Source organism: Hemibagrus wyckioides, linkage group LG01 (genome assembly GCF_019097595.1).
Source record: "Hemibagrus wyckioides isolate EC202008001 linkage group LG01, SWU_Hwy_1.0, whole genome shotgun sequence".
NCBI lineage: Eukaryota > Metazoa > Chordata > Actinopteri > Siluriformes > Bagridae > Hemibagrus > Hemibagrus wyckioides.
Genome location: NC_080710.1, coordinates 9,867,118 through 9,885,347, shown reverse-complemented (window position 1 = coordinate 9,885,347; position 18,230 = coordinate 9,867,118). Strand labels below are relative to the sequence as shown.

At 37.9% G+C, this 18,230-nt stretch overlaps 2 protein-coding genes across 2 annotated transcripts; both read right to left on the bottom strand.

The window, feature by feature from the left end:
* Positions 1-1,047: 1,047 nt before the first annotated feature.
* Positions 1,048-7,058, bottom strand: cldc1 (C-type lectin domain containing 1). The gene is made up of 6 exons (XM_058389358.1): positions 6,664-7,058; positions 6,414-6,518; positions 5,858-6,016; positions 5,362-5,513; positions 4,825-4,946; positions 1,048-1,651 (listed from the first exon to the last, which is right to left on the bottom strand). The coding sequence occupies exons 1-6, from the start codon at positions 6,758-6,760 to the stop codon at positions 1,489-1,491; spliced, it is 798 nt and encodes a 265-aa protein (XP_058245341.1). The 5' UTR covers positions 6,761-7,058; the 3' UTR covers positions 1,048-1,488.
* Positions 7,059-7,997: 939 nt separating this feature from the next.
* On the bottom strand, positions 7,998-15,047 carry trim108 (tripartite motif containing 108). The gene is made up of 6 exons (XM_058412244.1): positions 14,516-15,047; positions 13,734-13,829; positions 12,885-13,118; positions 12,668-12,732; positions 9,776-9,891; positions 7,998-9,555 (listed from the first exon to the last, which is right to left on the bottom strand). The coding sequence occupies exons 1-6, from the start codon at positions 14,945-14,947 to the stop codon at positions 9,011-9,013; spliced, it is 1,488 nt and encodes a 495-aa protein (XP_058268227.1). The 5' UTR covers positions 14,948-15,047; the 3' UTR covers positions 7,998-9,010.
* Positions 15,048-18,230: the final 3,183 nt, after the last annotated feature.

Below are 18,230 nucleotides of genomic sequence, written 5' to 3'. Positions count from 1 at the left end.
GGTTCTATCTCCTTTTCACAAATATATGAAAATGTCTCAAACATAGAAGACCAAAATGGTCTTAGAGCTGGACATGTCCAGAACTTATGACCCAAAGTAGCCTCACCTCTGTGACATCTACAACATGTCGGGTCTATTTCTGGGAATATTCTTGTCAGTGTACTTCTAGAAAAGTGTAGCCTATGAATTATCATAAATTGTAGTAGTCCCTGTCTGACAAAAAAAGATGTGGAATGAATTCGCTTAACTGCTGACTGCCAGACTGTCTCTGGGACTACACTTCCAAAGTCCTCTTCACACTGTTTCTTTAAAAAAAATTGTAAAACCTCAAACATTGTAAAACCTGTTCAAACGAAATAAAACTACTGCCCTGAAAGAAATCCCTTACAAATCCATACATAATCCAAATGGAACTGAATTGAAGTAATGAGTAAAAACTGATACTGCACTGAACTCAATGACTGTACATACAGTATACAGTCACTGTAGTTGAACCCTGTAAAACAGCAAGTTAATTAAAGAGCAGAATGGACAAAATTTCCTGACGAAAGTCTAAGAAGAGCTTAGTCAGTGTCTGAGACAGATGAACATCCTCATTTTAATTTATCAGGAATTTTAATGTTTTGATGCTTCAGAGGAAACAACATGATAATGATCTGCAAAGGATGTGAGAGAGCAGCATTTCACAACCTGTGGAAATAATTACAGGTACACTATTAGCTAGCTAGGTGGGGTTTTTTTTGTTGTTTTTTTTTGTTGTAGTTGTAGCGGCATTGTATAATAGGACAAAACCTGAATAACAAAAAATTGTGATTCCGGTTTATGTTAAATCTCAGATGCTTTAAAGATTTTTTCCCCAAAATGTTTATTTTATTCTTTAAAACTGCAGACACTGTATGTAAATTCAATAAATTATGCATTTCATACTTTGTACTAAATGTTTACAATACTCTGCACTCTTTTCCAAACCTGGAATCATGATTATGGCAAAGACAGGGATAACAAATCTAATCCAATAAAAGAAAAAAGAAAAAAAGGATTCCTGGACACAGAAAAATAAAAAGATTTACAGCATTTTTAAATCCAGTGACATACAGAATTGCTTTTTAGTCACTATCAACAACATCCTCATGTTAGTACAAATAGTTCACACAAACCACACAAATCCAGCGCTGTTTTGTTTTCCCCCTCCTGTTCACTATATCAACACAAAAAAGCTGATGTAGCACTTCTGGCTTCATTGCTACAAACTTTATCTGTCTGCCCAAAATCTGTCCAAAGTTTACCCTAATCAGTTTCGCAACCTTTATTTACAGAAGAACTGAAATTCTGTCAAATCAGTTTATTTTGTGAAGGATAAGCACAAAGGTACAAAAGAACACATTGAAAAGTATACAAACATGACATTTTTCTACAAAAAAAAAAAAAATAGATTCAGTGTTTTATCAGAGTAAAAAAATTGTTTCCTATCTTTAATGGCACAGTGAATCAGTTTACAGCAATGGCATCCATCTCACAGATGTGTTTGTAGATGTGGTCACAAGGAACATCGTACCATGATTTGGAGTGAGAATTCAGTACGGCACAGTCCTCACCGTGAAGCCCTCCAGACTGGTGGTTATTGGGTTCTCCGTCCCATTCATTCCAGTACCTGGAAGAAGCAACAGAGAGCTCAGGGTATAAAGAAAAAACATCTCTCTCTCTCTCTCTCTCTCTCTCTCTCTCTCTCTCTCTCTCTCTCTCTCTCTCTCTCTCTCTCTCTCTCTCTCTCTCTCTCTCTCTCCTCTATTCAGTACTGTTTGTACTGTGTCATAGGTGCATTGAATTGGGAACAAATGTGAGGTGGATTTTTCAGTCAACTTGATCTGGCAGCAAATACACTGAAATCTAACCATGTCTTTGGCATTTTGTTAATTGGTAACTATTATCAGTTGAAGGTATATTTAGTATGTTCAGCTGTACTGATATTCAGTATAACCAGTATGTTCAGCTGTACTGATATTCAGTATAACCAGTATGTTCAGCTGTACTGATATTCAGTATGTTTAGCTGTACTGATATTCAGTATAACCAGTATGTTCAGCTGTACTGATATTCAGTATGTTCAGCTGAACTGATATTCAGTATAACCAGCAGAATATTCAGCTGTACTGATATTCAGTATAACCAGCAGTATATTCAGCTGTACTGATATTCAGTATAACCAGCAGTATATTCAGCTGTACTGATATTCAGTATAACCAGCAGTATATTCAGTTGTACTGGTATTCAGTATAACCAGCAGTATATTCAGTTGTACTGATATTCAGTATAACCAGCAGTATGTTCAGCTGTACTGATATTCAGTATAACCAGCAGTATGTTCAGCTGTACTGATATTCAGTATAACCAGCAGTATAGTCAGCTGTACTGATATTCAGTATAACCAGCAGTATATTCAGCTGTACTGATATTCAGTATAACCAGCAGTATGTTCAGCTGTACTGATATTCAGTATAACCAGCAGTATGTTCAGCTGTACTGATATTCAGTATAACCAGCAGTATGTTCAGCTGTACTGATATTCAGTATAACCAGCAGTATATTCAGCTGTACTGATATTCAGTATAACCAGCAGTATGTTCAGCTGTACTGATATTCAGTATAACCAGCAGTATAGTCAGCTGTACTGATATTCAGTATAACCAGCAGTATATTCAGCTGTACTGATATTCAGTATAACCAGCAGTATGTTCAGCTGTACTAATATTCAGTATAACCAGCAGTATGTTCAGCTGTACTGATATTCAGTATAACCAGCAGTATAGTCAGCTGTACTGATATTCAGTATAACCAGCAGTATAGTCAGCTGTACTGATATTCAGTATAACCAGCAGTATATTCAGCTGTACTGATATTCAGTATAACCAGCAGTATGTTCAGCTGTACTGATATTCAGTATAACCAGCAGTATGTTCAGCTGTACTGATATTCAGTATAACCAGCAGTATATTCAGCTGTACTGATATTCAGTATAACCAGCAGTATGTTCAGCTGTACTGATATTCAGTATAACCAGCAGTATAGTCAGCTGTACTGATATTCAGTATAACCAGCAGTATATTCAGCTGTGCTGATATTCAGTATAACCAGCAGTATGTTCAGCTGTACTGATATTCAGTGTAACCAGCAGTATAGTCAGCTGTACTGATATTCAGTATAACCAGCAGTATATTCAGTATGTTCAGCTGTACTGATATTCAGTATAACCAGCAGTATATTCAGCTGTACTAATATTCAGTATAACCAGCAGTATATTCAGCTGTACTAATATTCAGTATAACCAGCAGTATGTTCAGCTGTGCTGATATTCAGTATAACCAGCAGTATATTCAGCTGTACTAATATTCAGTATAACCAGCAGTATATTCAGCTGTACTAATATTCAGTATAACCAGCAGTATGTTCAGCTGTACTAATATTCAGTATAACCAGCAGTATATTCAGTTGTTCTGATATTCAGTATAACCACCAGTATACTCAGAATGCCCAGCTGTACTGATATTCAGTATAACCAGCAGTATATTCAGTATGTTCAGCTGTACTGATATTCAGTATAACCAGCAGTATATTCAGTATAACCAGCAGTATATTCAGTATGTTCAGCTGTACTGATATTCAGTATAACCAGCAGTATATTCAGTATAACCAGCAGTACATTCAGTATGTTCAGCTGTACTGATATTCAGTATAACTGCACTAATGCTTGTGTTATATTCCTGAAGTGAAAAAAGTATGTCAGGCATGTTATTTGCCTGATCATTTGCTCCCAAATGTAATAATGTGCTCTATAGAATAGTCATAATAACAATAACTTATATAGCAAATACTATATTTTATCATAAAAATGTTGACTATTTTTTTATGATCAATGTTGACTAATATTTATGTTACTGACTCATTCAGGGTGTATTCCTGACTCGTACCCTGATTAGCATGATGATGACCTTTACACATTGCTTTACTAATATTACAAATATTCAAAAAACAATATTCATTAGCTGAAGTGAAGTTTGTTAGATGACCAGATGTCAGGTTCAAGAAATCAGCAGGACTGTAGACATGTCCAGAGAGAGACCTTACCTATAGTTTAAACCGAGCTGTTAGCCTGTATGTATAGAAGAGGAATGCTTGCTAGGTAAAAGATGTGTTCCTATAATCAAGCTGACTCCTCGGGTCATCTAACAAACATCACTCGAGCTAATGAAGTATTGGAAAGGACATTACAGTGCTAGTTCCCTCAAGGGGAAGTCGATGAGGGTGACAAAATCCCATTGATATACTGCATGTAATAAACTCCCCTTGACTGCATTGATCCAGTGCACCTTTGTTTCAAAGTAGTGGCTCAGACAAAAGTTTCAGTAGATTTTTTTGGTTTTGCTTCCACACTTTTGTGTGTGTGTGTTTATTAATGTACAGTCAAGACCATGAATTTTGCAGAAACTGCAAAATGTTAATAATGAAAAGTAATGCTCAAAAGTTTACACCCCCTCGACTCTTAATTTATTGTGTTGCCTTCTTGAGCATTAGCAAATGTCTGCACTTTTTGAACAGTGGTCAGTGTAACTCAAGACAAACATGTAGAACTCATGAAGAACACAAAACATATCAAGTGTTTGTAAACTTTTGGTTCATTTGTGAAAATTCAGTCACAGTTGTGTCTTGTAGACTATAATATATAGCTTATATACTAGCTTATTCAGGAGATTCTGCAAGGCACATATAAACTTATGATCTCAACTGTATCATGTATGGTTTGTTTAGTTTACGCTTGTGTAGTCTTACGTTTTATTGACTGGTGTGTTGTCCACCCATTTCCACACGCCTTCTTCCTCAATGTCTGACAGGCCGATCCAGTAATAATAGTCGAACCCACTCAAACTGCGGGCTATTTTCTCCAGAGCAAGCTTCATGGAAATAAAAGAAAGAAAGAGAGAAGATGTATGCATATTAAGGTATATTATGTGTATAATGGATGTTTATTAATGTGTATAAATTGTTAGCAACTACCCATACTAAAGACAAAAAATTATACAGCCCTCAGGCTGACGCTACTATATACAACCCAGAAAATTCATTCCTTTATTCCTTGTGCTGTCAAGTTGACAGTAATCTAACAAGATAGCCCTTACGCTCAGGAAATTGTTTTTTGCAACCCATTGATCTGTGCATTGGTTACTGGCATGTTTATGTTGATGTGTTCGATTATTGCTGTTTGTTAATCTATTTATTTTTATTTCTTCATTCTATTCTGATTAATAAAGTATCTTAATCTGAATCTGAAGCTGGTTTGTATAAAAGTATACACACGCATATACGTACATGTTGCTCATGTGTGTGAAGTATTGTTAGCTGGCTGTCCATAGTCGCACAGCTCTGCTTGCTCCTGATCCAGTCTAGTTTGTCATCGCTAAAGAAGTAGCACTTGTCTTTTATATGTCTCCAGCCATCAGGACACGGCATGCACTGCTTCACTGGAAGAGACAGGAAGCACAGAACATTTGTGAAATAGATGAACTGACACGTAGGCAACACAAAACCTGATCTTTTTCTAGATTTTAGCCTAGAAATATTCCTATTTCTATATTTCTAGTATATCTCAATACTAGTGGAAGAGCTAAAACGCATTCTAGAAACACAAAAAAAGGAAATAATTGACTAATCAAGAAAAAAAAAGGGCAGTGTGGTTGTCAGTGCGACTTTGGGAACACAGCACGCTTCCAGATGTTAAGTGAAGATACATTTCCACTCTGCTGCATTAATGTGCCTCAGTTGGATCGTTCTGAACTGGTACAGCGCACACTTGTATGTTTCTTACCTTCTGTTGAACAGGTCTTTCCGAGGGCTGTGTAGTCGGAGCAGAGGTGGGAGAAGCGCTCCTGCAGGGAAGACAGTTTTAGAGACTCAATCTGTGCCTCAGAGAGAGGGATTTCTGTAGACTCCATGCTGGGGGGAAGGCTGGGTTTCCTTTTAACCACTGCAAAGAGTGTGTGTGTGTGTGTGAGAGAGAGAAATAATATAATAAAAAATATATAATATAATATAATATAATATAATATAATATAATATAATATAATATAATATAATATAATATAATATAATATAATACAATACAATACAATACAATACAATACAATATAATAGAATATATGACAATTTATGTCAGTTATATTTAGTTACAGATGGATTCATGCAAATGTAATCAATTTTCTTACTTAGTTACTTACTTTGTTTGCATGACTTACAGCATGAGTGCTTAAGTTTGTTGTGAATGTTAACTGACGCAGTACACAGTACTACTTAAAAGATCCTTCCTCCAAAGCGTTATCTTACAAGCAACAAACTTACAATCACTGTAGACGTGTGTTACTTACAGAAAACAGTCAGCGCTATGTTAGCACACAACGAAATGAGCAGTGTGACGATCAGGAAAATCACCATCTGTCTCCTCATACAATCCACTCTCTTAAGAGTACCAGCTGTAACAGAGAGATATCAGTGTCAGATACCATGTGGATGAGAAAGGATGAGGTCAAGGATCTGATCATCTGCTGAATTATGAACATGGTCATTTTTTATACACACACACACACACACACACAAACCTACACAGAGGTGTCTTACCTTGTCCGTTTTGCGATGTATAGAGTATAGGTTTGTTTCCTCTGGCTGAGAGGCTATCCTCTGTGAACTCCTGTAAGCTGCTGTAGTTCTCCTCCATGATTAAATGCCAAGTTCTCTCAAGTCCTTAAACACACTCACAGTATAAATGTAATCATACAATCCTGTGTATAATCCTTTTACGAGCAATACGTCCTCCTGTTACCAAGTTTTTGATTCAAATAGACTTTCCAAGTTTAAATAAGACACTGCCTTGGGAAGGCTGGGCTTTTTTTTTACGTCTTTTCCTTTTCCTTTTGCTCCCCCTCACAATGTCCTGCCAATGTTTATGCACCTAGTCACGTTCTCCATGTGTGAGCCATGCGCCTGTGAACTCTCGCTCAGAGAGACAGCTGGGGGAGAAAGTTGTGTGTGAGAGGCTAATATTTAGGAGGAGGGCAGGAACTGGCGGGAAAAGGCAAAGGCAAAAAAAAAAAAAACCCACGGGTTGAGCAATCCTAAAAAGAATAAAATGTTCTTCCAAAAAAAAATAAATAAATAAAAATTTGGGAATTTCACAATTTTGGTTTGAGTGATAAAATTAGTGATTCAGTTATGACATGAGATCATCACTATCTTTTTTGTTTGTTCATTTATGGGTTTATAAAGACCTTTATAGCCTTCACATTCATCCTCAATGAGAGTTTGCTTGAACAAAACAAATGTTAAGATTTTCAGTGACAAACAAACCACACCACTTCATTAATCAGCAGATGATGCATCTGTACAGATTTGTACAGCTCTTTCTGTCAGTGGCATAAATAAATCCATCCACGCAGTGTCAGGAAGGGGATGAGTCCGGGTTAGATTACCTAATATTGTGCAAATACAGAAAGTCCAGTTTAAACCATGACTCAGCACATGGACATGGATAAGAAATGTAGTAATAGGGACCAAGCTGGATGGGCTTAACATGATAATGCAGTTTTCTCAGCCCTGAACATTATGTTCATATCCCCAAAAGACCAGACAATAGCTAAAAAAAGAAAACAAGAACTGCTGTGTCTTTAATATTCAATTGTTTACGCTATAAAGCGTTACCTCATGGCTGTAGATTATACTGGGGAATAAATATATTTGCTTAAAACAGACAGTTGTAAGCTGCACACTGCAGAGAGACTAACATTTATAATTTATCTCTGAGGTCATTTTATATTTATTACATGTTTGTATAAACCTACATAAGGTCCCAGGGGTTGATCTAGAAAAAAAAATAGCAAAAGTTGGAAAAGATTTATAAAGAAATTAGCATCGTGAGAGAAAAGGAAAGACATAAACAAGCTTTTGAAGATAAGGTTTATTGAGGTTTATTTGGACACGTAAAAACAGGCTTAAAAAGCACAGATGTTCAAAATGACAGAGAATGATTAACCACAAAACAGGAACCGTGTTAAACTAATAACTAATAAAAAACAAGGAACGCATGAATAGAAAGCAGGTGTAACGAACAGACGAGAGTGACAACTAATTAAGAGTCTTTAAAACAATTTCTCAATCATTGAAAATTTAAGTCATTGTTTTAGACATATAATCTTATTTCCATCTACTCAGATATCTACAGAGAAAGAGTAGAAAATATATAAAAGTTTATGTAAAGTAAAGTACCCATGTCTCTTTGGTTAACAGCCTACACATGTGCACCATATTTAAGATAATATTTTTGTTTCACTTTATACTGGTTAAGAAATGTTCTGATCTAGCATACAGCATGGTTAGACGAATACCCTTTTGGAAAAAAGGAAGTGTGTAAGTGCTCTTTGAATAAGTAAGGATGCTCGGAGCCCTTTTTGATAGAATAAAAGTATTTACATAAAATATTAAAGGTTCCCCAGAGGAACAACAGAAGAACTGAAAAGAGTTTTCTATGAAGTGCATACTAAGTGATACCTCTATCTATCTATCTATCTATCTATCTATCTATCTATCTATCTATCTATCTATCTATCTATCTATCTATCTATCTATCTATCTATCTATCCATCCATCCATCCATCCATCCATCCATCCATCCATCCATCTATCTATACATTAATATACATGACGCACACCCTTGAAGATCATTAATATTCATCAGCTTGCTAATAAGCTTCTTAAGGAAATTTGCATTTCACCACAAGCAGGTGTCCTCATTGTAATCAGGTTTCTGTATGCTCCCCTTTATCAGTTTCAAGCCAAAGCAGAAATATGATGAATTATTTTCAAATGGTTTAAATGCCTAAACCCTGAGAATATTAACCTCATTGTGCAATTCAAGATGTGTCTTTAAAAGACATCTGAAAGGTTTGAGATCATTCAGAATTCCAGGCTAGTATCATGGACTGTGAGCAGATTTGAACTCATACGAACATACTGTGACTGGGTCGATGTTTTTTCCATCCAGGTAAACTCCTGGGAATAGACTAATGGAGCAGGGCAGGGCTGAATTGTAGTTGGTTATGAAAATCTGAGTCATGATGTCTGCATCGTAGAAGGAGATCTGTTTTCTGTCACAGTCCAGATAGAGCCCTATTTTACTGGGCTTTCTCTTGACCTCAATGGGAATCTCTTTACCATTCCTACTGAGGACATATCCTTTGCCATTTACAAGCTCAAAATATATGTCTTTTGGATCTTTTGATTTGACTTTTTTGGATCTACTTTCCACTTCTGGCTTAACCCCTATACTCCAGTCTAACTTGTTCCCAACTTCTAGCTCCCAGTAGTGCTGGCCAGACTGGAAGCTCTCTTCAGAGATGACACCTGGATTGTATTCTTTGTAATAACCAGACTGTCTGTCTGCCTGCCGTATGCTTGTTTTTCCTGGTGATACCTTCAGGTATGAGTCTCCAGGATCCTTCATGCTGAAGAGCTCTGGAACTGGAGTACAAAGAAGGAGCATCACTAATGGAAATGAATAATGGACTAAAAATGCATAGTTAAACACCATGGGCTGACCATGAATAAATTCTAGCAGTTTCATTCAGCTGACAATTTCCCTGAGGAAACTGTGACATCATTCTGCAAAAATTAAGTTGGCCAGAATATACTGATTTAAATAATCTACACAGTCTTAAATTCAAAGATGTGAGTATTGTACCTGGCTTGACAGCTCCCAACATGGCTTTCCATACAAAGAACTGCAGGTGAGTCTCGTAAGGGCCAAGGAAGAAGGAGTGTGGAATCACATTAAGATCTTTAACCCATGACTTGTACCTTCAGTAGCAGGAACAACATTAATAAGTTCATTTAGATTAATTAAATGCCTGAAATAAATTCATGAATAAATCTCTAAAGGGCTTTACACACTTGAAATCATCAACTCTGGGTCACTGTAATCTCCTTAGTATTTATAATCTGATTTTTCACACCGTACATTCTTATTTGCATATTTATGGTGTCAACAACTATGACTGGATAAAAACACTGCATGAAACTTTTAATAATGGCTTGTCTTGTGCTTTCACATCAGTGAGAAAAATAGTTTTGACACTTGGCTGACATGTGAGAAAGTTACAGGTCTGTCGTTCTGCCCCTGAACAGGCATTGTCATTGTTGTTACTGTTGTCCCATTTCCACATGGATGACAAACATGGCCACCACGGATTCCAAATCCCAGCAACCACTCCCAGCGCTCCCATGTTCTGAATCACTGGACTTTTAATTTAGCTCACCTGTTTCTAATGATGTGTTTCGTTTTCCCTTTTATAAGCTCCTTTGTTTCACTTCCTCTTTGTGAGGTGTACCCTCTGTTTTACTGTTTCGTCACATTGCTAAGTCAATAAAAATTTCTCCATGGTTTCTGGTTTTGGACTTTGCCTGTTTTTTCCTGTTTTTGATTCTGTGTGCCTTAGATACTATTGTTTTGCCCCTGATTGACATCTGTCTGTTTTTTTAAAATGCTGATTTGGATTACTTATTGTGCCTGTCTGAATCTTTTTTGATATTTTTGGTTATCCCTGTTTTTGTGACTGCTCCTGCATTTTTGCCCCTACATATTTGCTGTGACTGTTTATTTTTTGTGTGACACTTTGGCTCCCATCCTCAAGCATCCTGACCCTGCCAAGTCTTTCATTGTGGAGATGGATGCCTCAGAAACTGTAGTAAGGCCGTGCTTTCAAAACATTTTGGAGAAAGGCCCAAGCTGCACCCAGTGGCCTTTCTTTCATACAAGTTGTCCCCAGCTGAGCAAAACTACAATGTCAGGGATTGAGAAATCTTGCATTGCATTGCCCTTGCATTGGAGGCATTGGCTAGAGAGATGAAATGAACATGCCTTCATGATCTTCACTGACCAAAAGTGTTTTTGCATGGCCAACTTCAGGCAAGCCAGCTGGTACACTATTTCATTCTGTCCTGGGTCCAAAAAAACCAAAGCCCATCCCACATGCACTCTCCCGACACGCAAGCCCAGGCTTTCTAACCCATTCTGCCCCAAAATGCATTATAGGCGCCAGATTGATCAGGCTATTGCACACACCAGAACATATTCAGTACCAACATCCTGTCCACACAACTCATTACATGGGCACACACATCTGTGGCCACCAGTCACCTCTGTACTGGTGGCCTCACATGCTAAAAGACATATAACATGCTGTTACTTCATGCACCAACTGGTCCATATCCAAAATCCTCCACACACTCCCAGCCGGCAAACTAGGTCTGTTGCCCACATCTCAGTAGCAATACTGTTGGTGATCAGAGACCATTTTTCTAAATCCCTTAAATTAATTCCTCTCCCCAGTCTCCCGTTGGCGTTTAGTAGGGGTGAGTTGTTATTCAACCATGTAATTCGATACTTTAGCATACCTGAAGATATAGTCAGCCACAGTGGTCCAAAATCCCCTCCAGAGTTTCATGGATAAATTAGGCATGAACATTAGCTTGACCTCAGGTTATCACACTGAATCCTAGCAAATGTTTTGGCCCTGGACCGAGGGCGAGGCTGGGAAAGGTAAAGTCTCATAGATGGAGCACTTTTTGGGGTGGATAATGTCAAGGATCCAGTTTTTATGCTGCCAACAAACACTCAATTAATTCCCAGTGACCACCAGTGCTTCCATGTCCTCAATCAGTTTTCAATTATGTGTAGTTTCCTTTTTATTAGCTCCAACCTCTGTAAGTCTGCAATGTGGCAGTTATCTTCACAGCTTTATAATCTTTTTTGGCCTTTTTTTTGACCAGTTGTTCACTGATAACCAGCTTTCTCTTTTTCAGTAAGTTCCTTAAATACTTGGAAATTTCTCATATCCAGTTTGCCTTTAACCAAGAGGTAAAGAAACGAGTGCAGGCAGGTTGGAATGGGTGGAGAAAGGTGTTGGGAGTTCTGTGATAGAAAAATATCAGTGAGAATCAAGGGGAAGGTGTACAAGACAGTGGTGAGACCGGCCATGCTGTATGGTTTAGAGACAATGTCACTGAGGAAGAGACAGGAGTCAGAGCTGGAGGTAGCAGAGCTGAAGATGTTGAGGTTCTCTTTGGGAGTGACAAGGTTGGACAGGATTAGGAATGAGTACATCAGAGGGACAGCTCATGTTGGACGTTTGGGGGACAAAGTTAGGGAGGACAGATTAAAATGGTTTGGACATGTTCAGAAGAGGGAGAGTGAGTATATTGGTAGTAGAATTTTGGACATGGAGCTGCCAGGCAGGAGGCAAAGAGGAAGGCCAAAGAGGAGGTATATGGATGTAATAAATGAGGATATGAAGCTAGTGGGTGCAAGTGTTGAGGATGCAGAGATTCAGTGTCTGTTGCTAAGCAGCCATAACATTCAAACACCACATCACAAGCACTGCTAGTCCTGCTTCAGAGCAGGGTTTCATAACCCCAGGAAAAATCTGATGCTAATCCCAATTCTAAATTACAAGTGTGAAATGTTCCCCTTCCTGTGGTTAAAAGCAGGGTTTAGAGCTACAGTAACCTGGAGTTAAACACAGTGTGAAAAGCCCTTAAAGGTAAAAGTAAGTTTTCTATTGCTTTTAAAAATTACTTGATATCTGGAGTCCTGTTGTTTTTCATCCTTTCTATAGTCAGAAATCCTTTTTCATTCCACCACTGTAAAGAGAGACAAACACAGTAAAGTCATGATTTCCCTTCAATAAAATAAGGTATGATTAATAAATGACCTAAATCTAAATTACAATCTAAACATTCCCCAATTGTTTAATGCACTGTGTATATAATTCATAATGTGTATTTGAAGTTACCTGTAAAAAGAACTCAGGCTGATTAATTTCCAATGCAGACTGAAAAATACACTCTAACTCTTTTCCATCCATCAGTCTTTCATTGATGGCGGTTGAGTTTTTGCACATGGTTGTGACGGTGTCTTGCTCTTGAGTCTCCAAATGCTTTTTTATTTCCTCCTCTTTCTTCTTTAGGAAGCGGTGCATCTCTTCGAACTGAGCAGATATCTGATTTGATAGCTCTTTGGACCTCATCTGTAGGGTTTAAAGAGGTGTTTTTGGGTTATTATCTGTGAGCTATTATAGCAGTAGAGTATCTTGCATAAAGTATTCACTCCACCTGAACATTTCCATATTTTTTTTGTTACTGAACTGAATTGAAATGGACTAAATTGAACTGAAATGGATTTTACTATTTGATTTACACAATGTGTCTAATATTTGAAAGGCTCCATAATCGTTCAGAGTCACAACTGACCAAGTCTGGTTTAGATTCATGATTCTACAAATTTTCTAGGTATGAACTCTGGGGCATTCCAGTAGCAGGGTTTTCCTATTGTGATCATGTGACAAATTATGTGACTTTCACTGGCAACTCGTTACACCGGAATTACTTTCACAGCAGACATGTGAATACGTATCCAATCCAGTTACAAACTACTATTCTACTATATATTGATCCATATATAATGACTATAAAGTCTATTTCTCTTCCAAGTGTGTACTAATAAATACTAACACAATACAGAGTGCATGTTTGCAGAGCAATAGGTTTAAAGACCTGTGTATTCTACTGTAATGTTTATTTTTGCTGAAAAAAGAATACATTATTGACATCATCATTCAATAAATGCATTAAAGAGTATTTACCTGGGTCTTTGTGACCTCAGTTGCCTGTTTCTGGGTCATGCCATTTAGCTGTCCGTTCTCCTTGACGAGGAAACCCACAGCACCCTTTACTACCCCCTATACAAAAAACAAAAAAACAAAACCAACAACAGCGGTGACAAGATCTGGGGATATACATTTCAGGGATAGAAGTGAAAGTCTCTCAGCAAAAAAAAAAAAAAAAAATGTTTACTAATATTTTGAATAATACCATTCCTTAAAAAAAGTGTTTAAGACTATTTTGTGAAGCAGCATCTTTTCCTCAGAATCAGATACTTATTACACTGTCATGTACGCATATTTTGACAAGAAACGTCATTTTGATGCTCATTGGACCTGCTACACCTCAGTCGTTTAACAGATTCTACCGTTCTAGATGAACATTTGCAAAGCATTTATAACATTTTAATATCTACAACATTGCATTGGTTTTAACAGAAGTTTCTAATAACACTCTTTCTCTTTATATATGAAGTTTTTTGCTTTGTTTACAGAGCACTTGACCAACTACACTGCACTGTTTCTTGTTAATTATACTCTACATGTTTATATAGTATGAATGAACCTGCAGGTAAGGTATATAATATGCGTTATATAACCTAAGGCAGGTAAGAAACAGCACATAGACATAATATTCATATTAGTTTCCTGTTTGCTCAACAAAGAGATGCATGCATGACCTTTGGAGCAAAAAGATTATGATAGCAAGGTTGTTAAGCAATACTTTTAAGTCCCAAGTCATGTGGATTTCCATGTTTATTTACCTTGATTATCTCAGCAGCTTCTTTTACAGGTTTAAAACTGTGACCTTTGTGTTTCTCTCCATCGCGGCACACGACACACAGGAGTTTCTGGTCTGTTTCACAGAAGAGCTTCATCTTCTCGTCATGTTCAGGGCACACGAGAGTGTCACTCGGAGATTGTGATGATTGTGTGGGTGAATTTTCCTTCTGCTGTTGTGCTGTAAGATGTTGTCTCACGGCACCCGTCATGTTTTTCACAAGTCGACTGGAGCGCAGATCTCTCTCAGTGTAAGGCCTGCAACACTCAGGGCAGAGGCTGTGACCCAGGCTGGTGTTCATGTGTCCGGTGATGCACTGGTGACAGAAGACATGCTCGCAGGACAGCATGACTGGATCGGTGAAATCGCTCAAACACATCGAGCACTTGATTTGCCAAGACAGCAGAGAAGTCATTTTCGACAGAGTTCTATACCGCTCAAGAGGAAGTTCCTATCTCGGTTCTTTCACTTTTGATTTAGTGTCAATTACCTGTTGTTATACCTGGTGAAAGCTGTCCAACCAGTTCCCTAGCCCCACATGACGTAGATGGCATACCTTTCTGACTCAGACTCAACAACAATGCCCATATCTCTGCTCAGATATTCTCAACTTTATCTAATTTATTTCTTAACAAATCTTTGGTTGCTGAGAACGTCACTTTTGACAAGACATGTTTACAACACTGACTAAATTCGCATGTAGAACCATTCAAATCACCAGAACCTACATACAAATAAACAACATGCTAATTTTAGTAACAAAAAGATTTAAGCAAAGCCACTCCTTCTCTTTTGCAAAAATGCTTAGCAGGAGGGAACGCCTCACAAGATCCTTTATCCCCACTGCCATAAAGATATACGACACGTAAATCAACAACATATTGTAAATAATATTCGTGTAAATATTCTTTTTGTATGATTATTTATCAAAAACAAATTATTGCCTGAAAAGCAATAAAGTATTTCTGATTTCTGTTTAAAAAATAAGCACTGCTAGCAGACAATTTAGCTAAACCTGTATATTAGTGTGTAAAAAAGTGATGTAATTGCATGTAAACAACAAACTATCAATTTGTTTTCACTTATTAACAAAAGACATCAACAAAAATGAGTATTTCACCTGAAGAAAAAGTTATGACACCCTATGCCCTAATAGCTAGTCTTTCCCCCATTTGCTGAAATAATCTCAGTGAGACATTTCTTGTAGCCATCTACCAGTTTCTGACATTGACTGGAAGAACGTTTCCCCCACTCCTCAATGCAGAATTCTTTCAGCTGTGTGATGTTTGGGGGTTTCATGCATGCACAGTCCATTTCAAATCACCCCACAGGATCTCTATAGGATATAGATCTGGGCTTTGACTTGGCCATTATTGAAATTCTACATTTGTAAACCAAGCTAAATGTCGGAGGTTTAAATAAGGCAAGCCTCCTTCAAAATGCTTTGTAACAATGTTCTAATACTTTACACCTGGTGTGATCCACCTGTAGGTCATTTTATCTATTTTAAGTAAAAAACATAAACAGAAAGATTAGAGTATGGTCTGATTATGATATATAATATGATATATTGCTGATTGAAGCATCAGTAAAGTTTTCACCACAAAAAGACCTGACCTTAAAGAACCATTCAGAGATTAGAATGGTATCATGCCACCTACATGAGTCACCCTCACATGGAAAACTCAATACAGTTCTGCAAGTTGACTGTTCTTATTCTTTTTAAACTGCATTAAAAAAAGATATTATTTGGTGGAAAAACCTCCTTGATCCTTTAATGTTTTATTATTATCTGTCACTGTGTTATGGACTGCATGTACTTTTAATCTACAGTATTTGTTCATATACATCGATCAGGCATAACATTATGAGCAGTGACTGGTGAAGTGAATATCACTGATGATCTCCTCACCATGGCACCTGTTAGTGGGTGGGATATATTAGGCAGCAAGTCAACATTTTGTCCTCAAAGTTGATGTAAGGATTTGAGCGACTTTGACAAGTTGTGATGGCTAGCCAACTGGATCAGGGCATCTGCAAAACTGCAGCTCATGTGGGGTGTTCCCGGTCTGCAGTGGTCAGTATTTATCAAAAGTGGTCCAAGGAAGGAACAGTGACAAAGCGGCAACAGGGTCATGGGTGGCCAAGGCTCATTGATACATGTGGGAAGCGAAGACTGGCCTGTGTGATGCGATCCAACATACAAGCTACTGCTGCTCAAATTGCTGAAGAAGTTAATGCTGGTTCTGAAGGTAAGGTGTTAGAATACACAGTGCATCACAGTTTGTTACTTATAGGGCTACAGACAAATCAAGGTGCCCATGCTGACCTTTGTGCACTGCCGAAACCAGCAACAATGGGCATGTGAGGATCAGAACCAGACCACAGAGCAATGGAAGAAGGAAGCCTGGTCTGATGAATTACGTTTTCATTTACATCACATGGATGGCCGGATGTGTACGTGTTGCTTACCTGGGAAACACTTGGCACTAGGATGCACCATGGGAAAAAGGCAAGCCGGGTACCACAGCACACCTTCAGGGATCTAGTGGAGTCCATGCCTCGACAGTCAGGGCTGTTTTGGCAGCAAAAGGGAGACCAACACAATATTAGGCAGGTGGTCACCAGAATATTGGATGGGCTTTTCTCAGTCTCATCAGAATCTAAAGGCGCTGTTGTACCTTTTTAACCAGAAAGGAGGATTTCAAGCACCAGGTGATGTGGAGATGTGGATGTCGTTTTCCTGGTGTTGAGTTCCAGGCTGTTGTTCACACACCATGCCACTAGGTGCTGGATCTCCTTCCTATAAGCCATCTCATCGTTATCTCATCATTAGGCCTATCACGTGCTGTCATCTGCAATAATTGCTAATGCTTTTGGATGCATGCACAAGTATGGTTGGGTATAGAGGGAGTATAAGAGATGGGACAATCCACATTCCTGACTAACACCAAAGTTGAGAGTGAGACTAGAAAAAGTGAGGTTGTCCAGTCTGAGAGATTATTGCCTGTAAAAAAGTCCAGGGTCCAGTTGCAGAGACAAGTATTGATGCCAAGTTTTTAAGCTTCAATATTAGCTCGGATGAGTTGAATGTGTTAAATGGTGAACTAAAATCAATGAACATCATCCTGGCGTAAGTGTCGGGGTTGTCATATGAACCTGTGATTTACCTTGCAGCCAGAAGATGTTTTATAGAAAATGAATCAATACAGGATTTAATAATTTAATGGTATAAAGTATTTATAAGAAACAGTGGATAATATCTAGCACATATTGATTTGCATATTTAATGTGAGTCACTCTTGGAAGGCAGGAATCTAACGCAATTACAATGTAATAATAAAGTAGTGAGTGGACAGACTTAATGTAGACTGAAAACACACCTGAGTGGCACGGGAAGAGTAAAGTGTTCTGTAACAACAGCACAGGAAACAGCATCCAACTTTAAAGCACAGCCTATAGAAATGGCCACTGAGGACTACAACACTCAGACTGTCTCCTGTTCACACTCACTCGATTACTAATCACACAAACCTGATCCTGGACGGTACATAAGCACATTTGTTTCACAAACTCTCTGCAAAGTATATTCTGTGTTGTTTTTCACCAGTCAGTACCAAGCCTTGTTATTTTCTTTGTTTGAACCTATGTATATCTGGATTTCTCCACTTTGCCTATCATTTGCCTATGGCCTGTAT

Coding starts and splice junctions, on each gene's coding strand:
- cldc1 (XM_058389358.1), bottom strand. CDS start 6,760: ATGGAGGAGAACTACAGCAGCTTACAGGAGTTCACAGAGGATAGCCTC. Junction 6,519..6,663: donor TACATCGCAAAACGGACAAG/GTAAGACACCTC, acceptor TCTCTGTTACAG/CTGGTACTCTTAAGAGAGTG. Junction 1,652..4,824: donor AACACACCAGTCAATAAAAC/GTAAGACTACAC, acceptor TGCTTCTTCCAG/GTACTGGAATGAATGGGACG.
- trim108 (XM_058412244.1), bottom strand. CDS start 14,947: ATGACTTCTCTGCTGTCTTGGCAAATCAAGTGCTCGATGTGTTTGAGC. Junction 12,733..12,884: donor AGCCTGAGTTCTTTTTACAG/GTAACTTCAAAT, acceptor CTCTCTTTACAG/TGGTGGAATGAAAAAGGATT. Junction 9,556..9,775: donor GTTGGGAGCTGTCAAGCCAG/GTACAATACTCA, acceptor TTTGTACTCCAG/TTCCAGAGCTCTTCAGCATG.